This window comes from Desmodus rotundus, chromosome X (assembly GCF_022682495.2).
Source record: "Desmodus rotundus isolate HL8 chromosome X, HLdesRot8A.1, whole genome shotgun sequence".
In the NCBI taxonomy this organism is placed as follows: Eukaryota; Metazoa; Chordata; class Mammalia; order Chiroptera; family Phyllostomidae; genus Desmodus; species Desmodus rotundus.
The window spans coordinates 67,777,597-67,797,800 of record NC_071400.1 but is presented as its reverse complement, the minus strand read 5'-3'; the positions used below and the strand labels follow the sequence as shown (position 1 = coordinate 67,797,800).

At 39.8% G+C, this 20,204-nt stretch overlaps 1 protein-coding gene across 1 annotated transcript in view; it reads right to left on the bottom strand.

Moving 5' to 3' along the window:
* SLC9A7 (solute carrier family 9 member A7) overlaps positions 1-20,204 on the bottom strand; it is a 171,683-nt gene that overhangs the window by 44,767 nt on the left and 106,712 nt on the right. Inside the window, exons 6-12 of the mRNA XM_053917054.2 lie at positions 16,870-16,975; positions 16,408-16,534; positions 14,522-14,651; positions 13,175-13,263; positions 12,981-13,094; positions 10,636-10,747; positions 7,264-7,417 (exon numbers count right to left, since the gene is read on the bottom strand). Of these exons, the coding sequence (XP_053773029.1) occupies positions 7,264-7,417; positions 10,636-10,747; positions 12,981-13,094; positions 13,175-13,263; positions 14,522-14,651; positions 16,408-16,534; positions 16,870-16,975 (832 nt within the window). The remainder of the gene's footprint in view (positions 1-7,263; positions 7,418-10,635; positions 10,748-12,980; positions 13,095-13,174; positions 13,264-14,521; positions 14,652-16,407; positions 16,535-16,869; positions 16,976-20,204) is intronic.

The following is a 20,204-nucleotide window of genomic DNA, read 5'->3' as shown; positions in this document are numbered from 1 at the left end:
TACTTTTTAGTGAAAGAATGCTTTACCCTTAAGATCAGGAACAAGGCAAGTATGTCCACTCATATCACTCTTATTCAACATAGTCTTTGCCAGAGCAATAAATCAACAAAAGAAAATAAAAGGTACACTGGTGGAAAAAAATAAAACTGTCTCTATTTGCAAATGACATGATGGTCTACACAAAAACCCTCAAAGAATCTACAAAAAATGAAAATAAAAACCCAAGACAAAAACAAACCCTCCTAGAACTAATAAGTGAATTTGGCAAGGTCACAGGATATCAGATCAACACACTAAAACCAATTGTGTTTCTATATCTTAGCACTGAGCACATGGAAACTGAAATTAAAAATAGAATAACCTTTACAGTTGCCCAGAAAAGGAGAAGAAATACTTAAATGTAAATCTAACAAAACAAGCACAGGCACTGTATACTGAAAACTGTAAAATACTGATGTAAGAAATAAAAGAAGATCTAAATACATAGAGAAAAATGCCATGTTCAGAGATTTAAAGACTCAACAGAGTAAAGATGTCAGTTCTCCCAAAATTGATATAAAGGTTTAACAAAATTCCTATGAAAATCCCATCAATTTTCTTAAAAAGATACAGACAAGCTTAGTCTAAAATGGAAATGGAAAGGAACTAGAAGAACTATAACAGTTTTTTAAAAAAGAATAAAGTAGAAGGACTCGCTCTACCTGATGCTAAGGCTTATTATATAACAATAGTTATCAGGATGGGGTGGTACTGGTGGATGGATAGACACAGGAATCAATGGAGCCAAGCAGAAACAGACTCACATGCATATAGCCAACTGATTTTTGGCAAAGGAATAATAGTAATTCAATGGAGTAAAGATAGACTTTTTAACAGATTGTGCTGACAACTAGATAGCCATAGTCATGTAGAATCAAATAAGATATGCCTCAGTTCTTATATAAAAATTAAGTAAAAATGGATCATAGACTTAAATGTTAAGCTTAAAACTAAAACACTTTTAGAAGATAACACAAAAAGAAATCTTGGAGCTCTAGAGCTTGATGAAGAGTCCTTAGACATGACATAAAAAGTACAACATATGTACGAAAAAAAATGATAAATTGCACTTCATCAAAATTAACTTCTGCTCTATGCCAGACACTTTTAAAAGGATGAAGAGACAAGCTATAGACTAGGTGAAAACATCTGCAAACCACATACGTGACAAAGACTAGTATCTAGAACAAATAAAGAACTCTCAAATCTCAATTAAAACCCTCAATAATTAATTAAAAATCCAATTAGAAAATGAATAAAAGATTCAGAGACAAGATGGTAGAGGAGTGAATGGAAGCCACACTAACCTCCTCCCAGGGACAATCTGGAATTACAACTACATTGTGGAGAATTCACTGAGAACAAACAACTGAACAATAGCGAGAGACAACCCTTATACCCTCAGGCAGACAGAAGAATCATCTTCAGCACTAACTGACTGGTAAGGAGTGCAGTGGAGACTCGAGAAGGCTGGCTGGGAGCTCACAGGCAGCAGCACCTGAGGGATAATTAAGTAACCAGTTGGATCCCCCTGAGAAGTGTGGGGTCTAAACCTGAAGCTGGGATCCTCAGCCTAGAACATCAGAGCCCAAAAAGTACACAGACAACCAATGGCGAAAAGCAGTAGGGTTGCTCTCTGCCAGAGATGGTTGTCTGGAGACACAAAGAGCCATTTAAAGGGTCAACACACAAATTTTAATTTGTAGCCACTTACCCTCGGCTCCAGCAAAGGTGGGGGCAGAGTGGACTAGAGACGCCTGAGGAGAGACTGGAGACAGAAGCTTTTGGGAGAGACCTGAGAGAGTAGTCCCGGGGATCCCAGTGTAGAGTCATCCCACATACATCAGCAACCATCGTGCTCAGGCAGATGACTCCCCTCTGAGCAGCAGCAGCCTGAGGGAAAACAACAGCCCCAACCCCAGGAGGGACTTTGCCCTGGCCCTGTGGTGCTTAACCATGACTGCTGAGTTCAGAGTGACTAGATTAACAACTGAAGGAGACAGCCACAGACAGTAGACCTCTGGCAGTCTCAGAGCAGGCCGCCTAGCGTCAGATGGGGTCAACATGTGACATCACCAGAAGCAGATCCAGAAAGAAAAAACAGTGGTAAGTACTAGAGGCTACTGAGATGAAATCCACCGTGGTCTTCTCCATGATTAGCGATATTTTCTTCCCTGCATAGCTTTTTAACATTCATTGCTTGTCCAGCAAGTTTGTGCATATTAAGTCACTAGATTTTATACTATACTTTATTTCTCTCCTTTCTTATAATATGTATTAATCTCTTTACACCCTTATTAATACTGGTTCATTTGCTGTTGATAGTGGGATTGTGGGGGGGGAGATATTTTTACAGATGAGGGTTTGTTCCCTGGGCTTTGTGGTTTTGTTCTGGCAGCACCTGCACAACAGCACGCAAGATATGGTGGGTGGAGTGACCCTCAGTCAACCAGCTGGAGGGAAGGACCCACCAAAGAAAGACCCAACAACAATCAAACTCCAAACACATCCAGAGAGCCAACATAAATGGCATAAAGGGCATCCCAAGAGCATCAGGTTCAGGAGATCAAGGAGACTGCACCACTGATTCTCACAAGTCTCCTACCATTAAAGTTCACACCACAAACTCAGGGAGTCAGAACAGATCAATTTAAGAAGCAGAGGCTAACAAGAAGAGTCTCACAAACAATGGGAAGACAAAGAAACAAACCCCAAATGAAAGGAAAGGAGAAAGCCTCAGAAAGAATGCTAAATGAAATAGAGGCAAGTCAACTATCAGATAGTGAGTTCAAAACGATGGTTATAAGGAAGCTCAATGAGCTCACTGAGAATTACCAAAAACTACAGGGAAACTACAAGGAACTTACTGCAAATTAAATCAACATGAAAAAGTAAATAGAGACTATCAACCAGAGCCAAGAGGAAATGAAGAATACAATTTATGAATTGAAGAACACAGGAGAAGAAATCAAAAGCAGGCTAGATGAAGCAGAGGATAGAATCAGCAAGTTAGAGGACAAGGTAGGAAAAACTCCCAAAAGAACCAGAAAAGGAAAAAAAGACTCAAAAAGAATGAAGAGGGGTTAATGGAAATGCAAGACAGCATGAAACTGAATAATATCTGTATAATAGGGAAACCAGAAGGAGAAGAAAAGGAGCAAGGGATAGAAAAACTGTTTGAAAATGTAATGATGGAAAACTTCCCTAATTTGATGAAAGAAAATCACACAAATCCAGGAAGCAGAGAGGGTCCCAAGCAAGAGGAACCCAAAGAGGCCTACTCAAAGACACATTCATTACACTTAAAATGGCAAAATTCCAAGACAAATGAGAATCTTAAAGGCAAGGGAGGAACAGGAAGTAACATACAAGGGAGCTCCATAAGGCTCACATTTGACTTCTCAATGGAAACATTACAAGCCAGAAGGCAATGGCAAGAAATATTCCAAGTAATGAAAAGCAAAGGCATGCAACGAAGACTGCTCTACGCAGCAAGGCTCTCAATTAAAAAGGAAAGAGAAATAAGGAGTTTCCCAGACAAAAGAAGACTGACAGAATACACTTCCACCAAACCAGCATTGCAAGGTATTCTAAAGGGACTGCTTTAACAAGAGGAAGAAAGAGTGAGAGAGAAAGGAACACAGGCATGAAGGGAGGAAAATGGCAATGAATGAGTACCTATCAATAATGACCTTAAATGTAAATTGTTTAAATGTCCCAATCAAAAGACACAGGGTAGCTAATTGGATAAGAAAATATGACCCACACATATGCTGCCAACAAGAGACACACCTCAGAACAAAAGACTTACATAGACTGAAAGTGAAGGGTTGGAAAAAAACATTCCAAGCAAATGGACATTAAAAAAACAACGGGTAGCAATAATTATATCAGACAAAATAGACTTCAAAACAAAGGCCATTGGAGGTGGGGGAGGGAGGTGGTTTTGGCTGGGGTGGGGTGGAGGGATGGGGAGAAAAGGCATACAACTGTAATTGAATAACAATAAAAATTTAAAAAAAAGAAGACATAAACATTATAAACATATATGCACCAAACATAAGAGCACCCAAATATATAAGGAAAATTTTGGGAGACTTCAAGAAAAATATAGACAGCAACACATTTATATAGGGGATTTTAATACCCCACTCTCAACAATGAATAGATCTTCCAAACAAAATATCAACAAGAATATTGCAGCATTGAACAATGCCCTAGATCAAATGGACTTAACCGACATATATAGAAACTTTCATCCCAAAGAAACAAAATACACATTGTTTTCAAATGTGCAGGGAACACTTTCAAAGATAGACCACATGATAGGACACAAAATAAGCCTTAAAAAAATTCAAGAACATTGAAATCATACCAAGCATTTTCTCTGACCACAAGGGCCTGAAACTTGAAACCAACCTCAAGGAAAAAAGTCAGAAACACTCAACTTCATGGAGATTGAATAGCATGCTATTAAGCAATGAATGGGTTAAGAATGAGATCAAGGAAGAAATCAAAAAGTTTCTGGAAACAAATGAAAATGAATTCACAACAGTCCAAAACTTATGGGACACAGCAAAGGCAGTCTTGAGAAGGAAGTTCATAGAGATACAAGCCTTCTTTAAAAAGATAGATACATTTCAAATAAACAACCTAACCCTACATCTACAAGAACTGGAGGAACAACTACAAACAGCCCAGAGGTAGTAGAAGGAAAGAAATAACCAAGATCAGAGCAGAATTAAATGACATAGAGACTAAAGGAACAATTCAAAGGATCAATAAATCCAGGAGGTGGGAGGGAATAATGGGGAGGAAAGGGGGAAGGGTCATCAAAGAACATGTATAAAGGACACATGGACAAAGCCAAAGGAGGGTAGGATTGAGGGTGGGAGGTGTGGTTGGCTGGGGAGAGTGATGGGGGAAAATTGGAGACAACTGTACTTGAACATCAGTAAAAATGATTAAAAAAGAAAATGGATAAAAGACTGAAAGAGATATTTTAGCATAAGAGATGTATCAGTGGAAAATAAACACACAAAGAGATGTCTGACATTATTGGCCATGAGAGAAATGCATATTAAGACCACAACTGAGGTATAATACATACCTGTTAAAACAGCTGAATTGAAAAAATTTGGTAACACCAAATGCTGGCAAGGATGTAGAGAAACTGAATCTCTCATTCACATAGTTATGCACATAGTCATTTCTGACCCCTCACTATGTGCTAGCTGCTATGTTCTAAATGCTATCTATATATTACATTAATATTTTCACAGAAATTCAATTATTATATTATATTCATACACATACAGCTTGTGTGTCTCAGAGTAAGCTGCCCATGCTCTCAGCTCTGCGTAGTGCTGTTTTAGCAGCCCACTTCTTGAAAAGGGTTATGAGAAGTACAAAATGTCACAAGTCTACTCTCTACTCTCAGTGAAAAATCATTTCATCCCGCTTATGTTGAGGGGGGCAATAAAGGACCTATAAAATAGCATTCAACACATGCATGACTCAATCAGCTTCTGAGCATACAGGGTACCTACTGAGTGACCAAATAGAAGTAGTAAGTAATCTCAGAGGTCACTTAATGCAAAGACTCTCAACTGTTTGCAGTTCTTATTCTGCTACACAAAACAAAGATGGTACCATCTTACATCTCAAGTTTCAAGCCAAAAATCTGTAAATTTTCTTCTTCAGGTTTATATCACCACAGATGAATTGTTTTCCTTAGCATAACTCTCAAGGTTCATGCCAAGAAGTTGAAATTCAAATCATTCCAAATTTTACAACATAAAAAAAGACCCCACCACAGCAAGCCTTCTTACAGGCAGTACAGCACAGTAGTTATTAAGAGTGTGGACTCTGTGGCAAGACTGCCTGGATTCATATCCCAACTTGTCCACTTAAAGCTTTGTGACCTTGGGCAAGTTATTGCTCTGTGCTTCAGCTTCCCCAACTCTAAAATAAAGACAACAGTGGTAGCTCCCTTATATTATGTTATGAGAATTAGCTTAATATACATGTGGCATCTTAAACACGACCTGCAGCATAAGTGTTAGCTATTATATGACCATCACTGATAAGCCCCACATAGATTCTGCAGACCCACCCACTTGAGGCTGAGACATACCAGCCCAGAAATGGTAGAGCTGGCAGTGGCCAAACCCAGGAATCCCTGCCTGCTATTAATATAAAAGTTTTGAGACTCTTCTCTCCAATTCCAGTTTTATCCCTGACTCCAAGGATGACTGAGAGATCCTTGTTCATTTTTCTCTCCTCTAAGCTAGGTATGCTTTGCAGCTGTTAGTCTCATGTATTCTACATTCTAGAGAAGGAAATAAAAACTAAAAGCCAACAGAGAATGAAAAAAAACATTGCCACCCTGTGGCTTGTCAGAGAATTCTTCAGGCCTCTTGCACTATTGAAGTTTCCTCTCATTCTGATCACTTTCACCCTCTGCAGACCCAAAACTGATACAGGTGGTGAAAGCACCTCCAAGATTCAGGGTGGTCACTCAGAACTGAAGGTTACCTGGAGAAAATCTGACAATGTGCTTTTATTTATCAATAAGAGAAAATAAGGCCCAAAGACATAAGGGGCTTGCATTAAACCAGGGCCAGAGTTGAGCTGTGGGTCTCTTGACTTCTGTTCCAAAGTCCTTTTTGCTATAGGATGTCAGAGCTCACAAGCCCAGTTCAGAATTTAAATGCTCTTTAAAACACGAAAATCAGGTCAGTGCCCCTTCATTCTGACACAGCTGCAAAACCACAGGCAGGGGACGTCCTGGAGGCTGCAACAAATGAGGGTTATGCAGGAAATGTCACCTCTTTTGTGCACTCAAGCAAGAAGAGACACAGCAGTTTCCTCCTAAAACAAACTGTAATTTTGAAAAACAAAACTTGATTGCGAAATAGCAGACATTGCCAACAGCTATGTCTATCCTCTCTCCTGCAGCTTTAAGATTTTTTGGATTCTTGCCCTAATGTCACTGCGCCAGCAAGGTGCAGGTGCTTCTAATTCCTTGTGATTTTAATTTTAATGGCAACAGTTTTTTTCTCCTGGAAATTTCAACACGCTGAATTTTTATTGTTTAGTTTTGATGTCTCCCCAGAACAACAACAACAAAAAACAGTAAAAACCTTCCATGCACTAAGCTGTAGCACACCCAGCATGGGCATAGCAGTATAGACACAAAACTGGCCTCAGTTTCAAACCGACCTTATGTTAAGCCATGACAACATGGGTGTTGTGCCTCCACCAACAATCCAGACAGTGAAGAAGACAATGAGGAGGGTGGTCGTGAACATCATCTGGCGAGCGTAGGATGCCGTGTCTCGGATGGCAAGTGCAAATGCCATAGCTCCCCTGAGCCCTGCAAGGACCAAAGAGGAAGTTGTCCTGGTTATAATGACAAATGGCAATGTGTCCTCAAACACACTGCTGCCTCTGGGGGCTCATAAACCATATCCACTTATGTTTCTGGAGTCAATTTGTTTTATTCAGAAAGAAGAACTTTAAAGGAATATAATTTTTTCCTATTTGAAGTTTTCTGCAGTGTCCAAATGCAGTGATAAAAACACTGTACAACTTTGTACAGGATATTTTTTGATTAATACTAATAACACTCTTTTATTGCTGAAATAATGATCCTGCTAGTAATATGAAATACAAAAGAAATATAAATAAGAAATAATTTAAGCTCTCCAAGTCTGTGATCCAAGCACAGCCCATGCCCTACATAGTCACTATAAACTTAAGAAACAGGCTACATATGAATATGTCAAATGTATATTTGTGGTTCATATACTATAAACCATAAAACAGCTCAACATTTCCTTAGCAAGGCCACACAGAGAAGTAACAATATAACCTGATCTACATCAGGGGTTGGCAACATTTTCTGTAAAAGATAACAAATAGTTTATGCTTCATGGACCATGAGGAAAAATCAAGGCTATCATGTAGGTACTTATATAAAAGAAAACAAATTTTCATAAAATTTGATTAACAAAAACAAGACTATAATAATAATGAGTGCAATTATTGTAATACAGGTCTACTAGTGAAAAGAAAGGAATTCTTTGCGGGGGGGCAATGCTTATCTGGCTTGCAAATTAATGTTCCCGATTATCAGATAGATTATAAATATTCATCTGTAAAAGCCATTCTGAGCCCTCAGGGTACGAACACAGGCAGCACGCAGATTTGGCTCAGGCACCACAGTTTGCTAGCCCTGATGATCTACCTTAACATGTGTTAAGATTAAGCACGAACATTTTAATATTTACCTTTCTAAGCTTTTTTGTTCCTTCCCCATACCATGCTCATAATTTGTTGTATAGTGAAGACTGAACCCCTGGTCTTTAATACATATCTAGTTTAAATTCCTATTCACCATGAGCAAGATTGTGTGTATAAGAATTAAAGTTATGCCCACTGTATCTGTTTGTGTATTTTCCCCCCTTTCCCAATAATTTCACAATTAATCTGAGAACTTCACTATGATTTACTAAAGAAGAATGATTCAACAAAAGTTACATTAAAAAACAGTTAAGTTAATGTTTTCTATTAATCTGTCCTAGGGAAATATTTATACATATCTAGATTACCCTACAGGCCAGTTATGTCATTGACCAATCAATCAATATTTAAGCCTCTAAAGAGATGTTACCTCAAACAGGATAACTTGGGGGTCTGAAAAAGACAATATTTGCTATGTATTTTTTCACTTTATTAGGTAAACGTTGTAAGCAATATGAAAGTGACACCTCAGGTAGTTCATGTCCTTGAAGAATGAGTTCTCTCAGCAGGAAATAATTTTTATAAGAGATACCTTTAAACAGCACTATGTACTTCTCAGTCTTTTAGTATAGAAGATAATGAACATATTTTAAGTTTATCTAGGTGACTGAGTTATGTCCAATTCATCTCTCTTTTTTCTGCCATCACTTTCCTAATACATGAGGAGGATCTTACCATTGTCCTCACAAATCCCTAATGCTTCCCAACTGCTTCTAAGTAAACCCCAAACTGGTAGAGCACTGGAGCTTCTCTGTGGTCTAGACTCCAGCAGTAGTCCTCAAAGTGTGGTCCTCAAACCAGCAGCAGCAGAGAACATGCTAGAAATGCACATTCTCGAGTCTGCCCTGTACCCTCTGCTTTAACCAGCCCAACAGGTGATTCCAATGCAACCTGAAGGTTCACACCACTTTACATGTAATTTTCCATTCCAACCTTACCATCTTTCACCATCACCCCATGTGTCTTACATGTGAACCAGACCGCTTACCTTTCCCTGAAAAAGCCACACGGGGCAATCCTTCCCAGACTTTGTAACCTGCTGTCTCCTGAAATCCATTTCTTCCAAGTTCAGTTCAAAGGTTACCCCTTGGCAAAGATGGCCCTGGCTCCTCCTCTCCTCTGCATTTATTCTATACTTCTTTTGTGCAATTCACCTCACTCTCCTCAGAGAAAGCACTTTGTACACCTGTCTCCCCCCAGTAGACTGTGAACTCCTTGAAGGAGGCTGGTTTCTGTATCCTTTACAACCTAGAACTGTGGCTTATAAAAGAGAATACTCAATAAATGTCTGTCAGAGTGAAAGGCAATCATTATGGCAGGTTGTACATTTAAGGGCAGATGCAAGTAAGTACTAGACAATGACTACTTTGCCAGTTGGTGTGGTGTCAGTATGACACTCTAAGGCCCCCAAGAATTACTACATGGCAGTAAAAAGCAGCTACTCACTTTGCCTCTTGTACAGCCCCCCCACCCCCACACAGGACAAAAGTAACCTTATTTAAGAGTTACAGTAGCCTTTTGTGCCACCATTTCCTCCCTCTTCTCTGCAGAGATGCTGTAACTTGGGTCTCATTTATCAAATCTGATGCTTACCACCCTTCACTGCACTATCTATTCATGCAGATTGTTCTCTCCCTTCTTTATCGTCATATATTTCCTTATTTTCCTTTATTCCCTCAGTGGCCTCCACACTTTCTAGCTTTATAGTGGAGAGGGGGCATCTGGGAGACAGTGTAAATCAAGTGTAAATCAGCAGAACTATCACAGCTGTTGTTTTCCAGTTTGGGGTCATCTGTCTTAGGAGTGTATTTTGTTTCTTTTGCTCCATAGAAAGTTAGAGCCAGGAGGGACCTCAACTAATTAGCTCAATGTAATTATTTTACAAGAGGATACTGCAGCTGGGGGAGGGGTGTCAGGTGACACGGCTTATGTTCTTTCTCACTGAAGACCTATTTTACTTAATTTAGTTCTGGAGCCCTTCTTGAAGATTAAGAGTTATGAATAATCTAGAGAACAATTAGGCACTTTCATATACCTCCAGGCCCCTTGAGTAGTAGGAATGAAATGAAGATGCAAATATTTTAGGGGAGAATGTTCACATTTGGTAGTAGAGTTTGCAAAATCAATATAAAGTCTACTTACCATGTACATCTGTCTACTCAGCACTGAGGGATAAAACAGAACCAGAAACTTGAATTTTTCTCTTTTTATGAACGTTATCAATACTTTAATCATATTAACACTGCCTGCTGAAAAACACTCATTTTGTATACATTTATACTGTTTTACCTGAAAACATCATCATATGTTGAAAATTCCAGCCAATCTTATGCCTTCTGCCCAAGTTGAGGAAGAAGGATAGCGGGTAGATATGTGCAGCTCTGCCCAGGAAGATAGCAACCTGAGCACCAGGTGGAGGTTAAGGGCCCAAAACTTTTCCAGAATGCCACTGTCACACAACCTCGGGTTAAACAGAGAATTTTAGGAATGCCATGACATCTCATATGATCAGGAGAGCTGCGCCAAAAAAACCTAGGCTGTCTAGTTTCCCTCTAAACAAGTCTCAACAACAAGTACTATTCAATTGACCAACTTTCCCAACCTGCTGGCCCACAGAGGTCACATCTAGCCCGTTATGCACACCATTGTAGCTTCATGATTTAATTAAACTTGTATGACCCATCCAATATATCTTAAAATAAGTCTGGAAATAAGATAAGGTACCATATCAGGGTAGGGGAGCTGAGAGAAGCAAACAGTGTGTTGGGGTCTTTTGGAAGAAAAACCACAAGAAGAAAAGATTACTAACCCCTGAGTCAAACTATGAGGAGAAAGTTTGCTGGGTAAGAAGCTCATAAGCTTTGGTTGGAAGTAAATACCAGGGGCTTGAATGACCAGCAAGAGTCTACACATAAGAGGTAGGGAAACTTAAAGTATTCATAATACTAAGACATATTCATGTTCCTCACAAGAATCAACCTGGGAAGATTTCTCTACCTAAGTGGCTAAAATGTCTTTCAGAGATATAAGAAAATGGAAAATGAAGAGTGTGGAAGAGGAACTCTACTGTGGAAACCAAAGAATTCAGGGAAACCAGTCATTCGTCACTTGCTAAATTTAGAACAGAGCCCAACAGAGAGCCACACATGCCCTGCTCACAGAAGGAAAGCCCAGTGGGAGCCAGAGGAACAGGGAGCTTCCGTTCCAGCAAAGCACCAGCTGCCGGAGCTGCAGCTGTTTCAGATACAAGTGAGGGCAAAAGTATCTTCTGACTTCTCCAGGGGAAAGCACTGACTAAAATTTTCTTTTTTTTTTATCTTCCTTTTTTGTTTTGTTTTTAACAAAAGGAAACAGGTAGTGCGTATAAAGCCCATTCTACCCCAGAAACCATGCAGAGACCCTCCGTGTAAGCAGCCTTCAGGATTCTCAGAGGATCTGATTGGCCCCGCTCCAGGGTCCTCATTTGTAAACAAGGGCTGCGTTCTCACTCTCACAGGATGCAGTGCCAGGAATACAAATCAAAATGACATGCAAGGTCTTTCCTAATCAAGAATAAAAACACTGATCCTGCAGACTTTCAGCTATTAGTTTGTCAATCCAAGAAATGAACCCCAGTTGAAGCAGACAACACTCTAAGTGGAAGTATCTGACATGGCATTAGACCACTGTCACTATCTAGCTGTTTAGTGAGTATCATTTATTCCTGCACAAGACATGAAAAAAACAGAAGAGAAAAATGCTCCTTTTTTTTTTTTTTTTTGCCAGCATCCCAAGACCTAAGGATACCCATGAGGCCTTGGAAAAGGCAAAAGTGAATGCCCAGCAATATAGAACTCCTGCTCAGGATTTTGAAATCCAGGCTGAGCTGTAGAACTACAATTCCAAGCCTCAGAAAAGTTCACTTGAATGAAAACAATAGGATCTGAGGCCAAGTGAGCAAAACCCTCAGCTGTCGATCCACGGCTAGGTATTCACATCCCTCCTCACTTGAAAGAAGCCAACCCTTAAAATTGTGTCTCTCTTCCAAAAACTGTGCTCCCAGTGGGACTAAATCAAGGAACCAACTTTTTCCATTTGATATTTTCTACATTTCCTTCTTCATTTTGGGGGGAAAAAAGTTTTTTCCACCTCCATATGTTAAGCTTGGGTGAAAGCGTGCTTAATGCCTGCAAGCTTCCCTGGGAGGTCAGGGAGGGCTGCCCATACCGGTGTGCAGTCAAGAGCAGGAGTAATAGAACCTTCAGGTCTTTCAAATGGGAAACCTCCTGGATTGGAATTCATGCAACAATGAAGTAAGAATAGTTCCAGGAACTGACATGGTTGCCCACTTTTAGAAAAAAGAAGCTAAGAAGGGCTCTTTACAAAACAAACTGCCACCTGCCAGAGAATTTTAGCATAACTTAAAGGCCATCTTACACAGGAATGCAGAAAGGACAACCTCAGAACCAATGGAAGTCCTTTAAATCAAATATATTTAGCTTCATGAACCACTTAAGCCTTCTTTTCCTCCTCATAAAAACACCATGAACTCATGCTGGCTCAGTCATGCACTCAAACAGAAATTATTATTACTGTAGCTTCCCCAGCAATTGTCACCTCTCCGTGTAGAAAACAGTGGAACCAAAAAAGGATACAAAAGCTCCAATGATGAAAATTGGGCTGAAAACGTGCTTCTGGAAGGTAAACAGCGCCAGGCCCATGTAGGAGAAGATGAAGTTCTCCGCCAGGAAGTGCAACACCTCAAAGAGCTGCACGGAAAGGAAAAAAGGACACATGAAGCCTGGCATCAGTCACAGGTAACTCATGAAAACAGAGGGCTCTTGCTCACCTGCTTCGTTCGACCTCTTGACTCTACCGACAGATTGTTGTAGGTATAATGAGCTTGTGTGATTCCACAGAAAAGGACAGCTACAACACCTGGCATGAGAGGTTTTTTTTTTTAATCAATGGAATAAAAAGCAGCAGGAAAATTCCCTGTGAGACAAAAACTTAAGGTAGGCAAGCCCAGCATATCAAGTTTCTGAATATTTTTGAGTTTCCTGTTACTGAAAGCTTCCCCTGCCCCCACCACTCATATTAACCTTTCTTTGTTCCAACCCTGCTTTCCTTCAAACCCATGGTCCCGGACCTTGTCTCTTACTCCAGATTTAAGAGTATCCTCTCTCATCCTCTAAACTCCTACTGTATTACCATCTGTATTTTGCATTTAGCATTCGGAGAGACTGTGAAGGCCTATCATACACTTTTATCATATTCCTCTCTGTTCTTAGAACAAATGAGTTTAATTTCAAACCAACGTTATATATTTTTGCATGGTCTAGAGATTCAGACAAAATGGATCCAGAGTACTATTCCATTTATTCAAGCCCTGATGATCTAGACCTCAGGTTAATGGTAACCAATTTGTTATGTAAGACAATTGATACACTTGGGACTTTGCCTATATATTTATAGACAATGGTCAAGTTTTAAGGAAGCGGGGCATTTTATAATGCTGCGCATAAAGACAGGTTGCAATTCGGAAAAGGTGATAAAAGAACTTCCTCACTACCTGGATTATGGGTGATATTTAAGTTTTCTAATGGAAAAAATCAGTGATTTGGTTTTTTGTTTGGTTTTGTAAGGAGAGAATGTGAGGAACTAAAACCACATGATCACTCACACTAATAATATATGAAACTGGCACCATAAAAACATGGTATTGAAAAACAATGATTAAACAGACCTGAGGAAAACACAGGAATACCTGTGTTCCCATTTATCTAAGTAAATACAAAATTACCTTTAAAAGGATACATATTTTGCTTATTATTGCTATTGTTTGTAAACTAACATAGCAATCTAAGGGAGGATACAAATAAGATGTTAATATGTTCAGTAACCCTTGCAACTAAACATATACTCAATGAGTATATGAGTATACTCATGAACGAGTACTCAAAGACATAACTGAGTTTGAAACAATAAATTTTATCCTTTAAATTTATGCAGCTTTGGGAAATAATTATTCATAAGGTAGAACATCAGCCTTGCTCAGCAATCCACCACATGGACATTCGGTGAGCTGTTAATCAACTCCATGCAGCTGCTGTTTAAGAATTCTTCCCTCCCCTCAAACTCCCACAGTCCCCTATACAGTGAGTGGAAGGGTGGCCCAGGGATAGAGAAAACCCACCTGTAAACCCACAGGCTTCTGCCAAGAGGAACGTGCTCCAGGACATCAGGAAGAAGAGTGCCGTCTCCAGCAGCGGGAAGCAGTGCAGCTTGGTAAACTTGGTCACGTCAGCCCCTGTCAAGGAATTCATCTCCAGGAACAAGTACCAGAGTCACCAAGAACCACATTCTATTAGCCCAGGATCCCCTCCCTAAGGGCCATGCTTTCCCCTCAATTCTTCCTTTGGGGTCCCAAAGGTGCTGCTTGCTTTTTAAAGTAATAAAAACTAAGCTTTCCAGTAGAATAGAGATTATCAAGGGCTGGGAAAGGGGGATATTGTTTAATGAGTACACAGTTCTGGTTGGAATGATGAAAAAGTTCTGGAAACAGATAGTAGGGATAGTTACACAACACTGTGGTTGTACTGAATGCCACTGAAATGTACACTTAAAATGGTTACAAGGGCAAATTTTATATTATATACATTTTACTACAATTCTAAAAAATGAATAATGTCAAATACCAAAACCATCAAATTGTACACTTCAAAAAGTTTAATTGTACAGTGTGAATTTTATCTCAATAAAGCTGTTTTTTAAAAAAATTAGGCTTTCTAAAGAGACCGGAAATGCATTTTCTGTGCTCCTTGCAATGCCCATGGGTCTGAAAGGCAGTCTTGGCATGCGGTGTGACAGTCAGGTTAGTTCTGACAGTGCTGGGAGTGCCTAGAGCTGGCCTGGGAAGATGATGCTGTGAGACCTTGTACTCTGTAGGCCACTGAGGCCTGAGTCCATAGCAGGTGCCTAACGAAGGCATGAGAAAGAAAGAAATGTGCCACTCCAGGGGCAACTACAAGGAGCGGGTATCACCTTTTGGGACCAGAGATTTTTCTCCTGACACTGTCATTCCATGGAAGGCCAGCATGGAACCATCTCATGGGTGGTTTTGCTGAACAATATAAATCTCTGGTGCATTAAAAGGGACCTTGTGAAGAAAGCAATATAAATCCGTGCTGTCTAGTATGGTAGTCACTAGACACATGTGGCTACTGAACACATAAAATGTGCCTAGTCCGAACTGAGACATGCTATACAAACAAATTCTGCACCATATTTCAAAGACTGCATATAAAAATTGAATGTATAAAAATCTCATTAGCATTGTGTGTTTTGTTAATTTGTATATCGATTACAGGCTGAAATCTGGCTCACATATGTGGCTCCCATTACACTTGCATTTATTGGACAGCAGTGATCTAAATGCCACTGAAAGAAGATACGATGAAGGACTCAGCACACCTGCGCAGGGGCTGCCTGCTCATTGCACACTTTACTTTTATGTGTGTTTGTTGGTTGGTTGGCTGGTTAGTTGGTTTTAAACTAAATATTGTGCAGCCCACTTAAGGAAGACCACCTCACAGTAATTCCCACTAATGGCCTCCAGCTAGTTATGGCCACGTTAACCCTATATGGCCCAGAACAGCTGACAGGAGCAATAAGCTTGGGGCTAAAGCACTTCCCAGCCTACTTCTTCCTGGCCTCCTCTGAGGTGATCTCTGATTCCCAGCCTTCTCTTGGTTCTTCAGCTCCTTTCATCCCCCTAAAACTAATCTTCTCCTTAGCTCCCATCTCCAACTCGTTCATAGGAGGGAAAGAAAAATGCAAAGGTGAGGAGAGAGCTAAGCCTAGAGTTACACCCCAAACAGTTTCTCAGACCCTTACCTAGGCACTCAACTGTCATGTTTTACCAAAGGGACACATCAGATGTCCCCAAACCACAGTGGAACAATAAATTTAAGCCTCACTCTGAAAGGAAAAATGACAACTTTCTTTTTGCAAGTGTAATGTCATATAATCATATCCAAGCAGGGGCAGAAACTACAAAAAGGATATTAGAGCAGTCACAACACCAGTCACAGCTCCCATGGTAAAAGAGCCACTAAATATACCTAGAAAAATGCCAACTGACTTAAAAAATGCAGCAGCATCAAACGCATGAGTGTTCAGCCCTGCTGGCTGGTAGGCAACAATAGACCTGGAATTTAAAAAGAAGACAAAGTTTAAAAGACTGTGCTGGTTTTACACCATGGTACCAAAAACTATCAACAAACATAGGTATCTGCAGTTCACCAGGCGCTTCCCATGGTGTATTCATTTAACTTAATCTCTCGTCACCATGTTATGCTAGTACAGCATTCTGATTATTGCTGACTGGACAAAGCAATATAACATTATCAATAAAGTTGAGAAACCTCATTTAGAAAAACACCTAATTTAATATTTAACACTGTAAGATGGATCTCTGAATTTAGCCCAGAACATTTAGGAAGCCAGAGTCTCTCTTCCCTGGGCAGAAATATTGTTACTTACGAGGACAGCACAATGGCAACAGCATCATTTAGGACACTTTCTCCAAACAGAAGCGCGTAAAGGTCCACATCTGCATGTAACTCATTAAATATCGCCAGTACAGTCACTAAAAAGTGAGTCAAAGCACATAAATTAGTTTCAGTTTCTGGCCTTAAGCCATGGATGACAAATTTATAGAAGCAATTCTTATCTTCAGTGGGACTGGGTGGTTTGGGAGACAGGGAGTCAAAGGTGGATGGTCCATCTATAGCAGAAACAAAAATGGCAGTCTTTTTAATCAGAATGAGTTGTGAGATGATGCTTGATTCTAACAACACTGCACCAAAACACTGGCCTCCCCACTTGAATCCCATCACAATTTCTAAAAAAACTCTTAAAAAAGATTTAACTAATTAGCCTTGGCTGGTGTGACTCAGTGGATTGAGCACTGGCCTGCAAACCAAAGAGTCACTGGTTCAATTCCCAGTCAGGGCACATGCATGGTTTTCGGGCCAAGTCCCTAGAAGGGAGCACACAAGAGGCAACCACACTTTGATGTTTCTCTTCCTCTTTCTCCCTCCTTTTCCCTCTGTCTAAAAATAAATAAATAATACAACGTTTTAGAAAAGATATAATTAATTAATTTATTTTTAGAGAGAGGGGAAGGGAGGGAGAAAGGGAGAGAAACATTGATGTGTGAGAGAAACATCGATCGGCTGTCTCTCTTATGCACCCCAACTAGGGACTGAACTCACGATCTCGGTATGTGCCCTGACTGGGAATTGAACCCACGACCTCTTGGTGTATGGGAGGACGCCCAACCAACTGAGCCACATTAGTCAGGGCTATTATGAAACTTTATATAATCCTAATTAATGTGGTTCAGCTCTACTATTGGGCAGAGACCCCATTCTATCGACCACTGTGCTCCCAGAACCCAGCAAAACCACAGGGCACAGAGAAGGCTTCAATAACAGTTTATGAAATAAGTGTTTATGACAGACTGTACATAATTACACTTCTCATAGTCTCCACAGTTCTTAAGCATTTAAAAATCTGCTAGTCTCCAGACCGGTGGTTCTCAAATTTTTGTCTTCAGGACTCCTTTTACACTCTGAAAAATTATTGAGGCCCCAAAAGAGCTTTAGTTCTGTGGACTATAGCTATCTATATTTACTGGATTGAGTAAAACAGAAAAAATTAAATATTTGATTTAAAATTACTAATAAGCCCATTATATAACATATTTTAATGGAAAATAGTATATTTCAACAAAAAATAATAGTGAGAAGAGAGACATTCTTATATATTTTCTCAAATCTTTTAAAATCTTGATTAATGTATGACAGATGTTTCCAATTTCTGTTTCATTTAATCAACAGATAGTCAATATCACACATTATGCAGGCACCGGAAAACCCCATTCCACTGTATACTTGTTAAAGGATGAAAGTAAAAATGACAAATAATGTATTACTATTATTATTAAATCAGTTTTGACCTTATGGACCCCCTGAAACATTTTTGGAGTTTCGCACCTTTGGCTCCATTGCAATTTGGAATTCTTTGTTGTGGGGGACTATCCTGTGCATGGTGGGATATTTGGCAGCATCCCTGGCCTCTCCCCACAAGACACTGCGCACTGAGCATCTGGATGCCTGATTGTAGCAGGAGCTGTGGCACCAGCCTAGGGCTGCTAGCCAGGATAAACAGCTATTTGTTTAAGCTGGTATTGCCAGATTTTTCTGTTATTTGCAGCCAAATGCACTACAAACTGATATAATTAGAAAAAATAAACCAAATAAATGTTTAGCTTAGTGAGTTATAAGCCAACCACTCTTGTAATCATCATCCAGTTCAAGAAATCAAACTTGGCCAGCCTCCACAGAACTCTTCCCATATGTTCCATCCCTATCTCAAACCCCTTCCTTCACTCAAAAATAATCACTAATCTGATTTTATAATAATTGCTTCCTTTTATTCCCTTGTAGTTTAACCACCCAATGTATATATTCCCTGACACTATCATTTGGCTTTGCACATATTAACATTTATTTTAAATACTTTTTTACATCTCTTTTACTTCACAGTTCCCCTTTCCATTCCTTTCCGTCAGCTCCTTTTTCATAAGCCCTATTGTTTAGTCCTCTCATTTGTCAATTTCCCAATGCTGAGATATATATATATATATAGTTCTTTCATAACTTATCATTTAAAAAATTTTTATTTATGTTCTGATGCAATATTAATAAAGTTTGGTCTGCCTTTGGGACCCTATTTTTTGTACAACTTCATTATTTGTAACTTTATTATTCAGAAGGATTAACTTCATTTTTCTTACAAAATGTTTGCAAGTTCAATCTCAATCCATTTCTGCTCCTCATACTAAATCAGGAGTAGAAGACCTAGAATAGGCTCCCTAGTTTCATGGCTCTGGGGCTCCCTCTTCTGGTTTTACAGTAAAGTATTAAAAACGTGGCCTCTGGGTGTACCCACCTCCCCAGCACTCTGAGATGTATATTCTCTGGTCTCCTCCTCCACAGTATCTGAGCTTTCTTTCTCCTTTTTAAAAAAGATTTTATGTATTTATTTTTAGAGAGAGGTGAAGGGAGGGAGAAAGAGAGAGAGAGCAACATCAATGTGTGGTTGCCTCTCAAGTGCCCCCTACTGGGGACCTGGTCCATAACCCAGGCATGTGCCCTGACTGGGAATCACACTGACAACCCTTTGTTTCTCAGGTGGGCACTCAATCCACTGAGCCACACCAGCCAGGGCTCTTTCTCCTTTAATGCTCCATCAGGGTCTGTGGTCCTAGCAGTTCATGTATAGGGAGTGGCTTCCAGATAGATCCTCCCTGTGTATTTTCTGAAAGTCCTTAGGGCTCAGGTCACTCCAGAAGTCTCACACCTCCTCTAGTCTCCTTGCCCTCACTCACCAATTGAAGCCCATAACACCTCTTCCAGTTTTAACTTGTTATCCAACATGCCTATGAAGTTGTTTACTCCCAGTGGGGACCCCTCATTTTGATTGTGAATACTTGCGGGAAATTTCTGGGCTCCCTGACAGTCAAAATGATCTTCTCCCCACTACTTCCTCAGCACAGCTGCTGTTTCTAACACCAAGCCTCAACGCTGCTAGTGGTTTTACCCCACCAATTGATAGCTGGGGATCCATGAGGATACTCTGCTAGCTGTGTCTCTGTGTTGTTTCTTTTGCTGTCCTGCTTTCTCCATTTTTGTTATAGATTAAGGGAGATTCCAAAATTACACTATCCCCATCATGCCTTCCTCTTCAAAACATATTCTTAATTTATTGATAGTAAGCTAAGAATACATTGGATTTGAAAAATGCACACT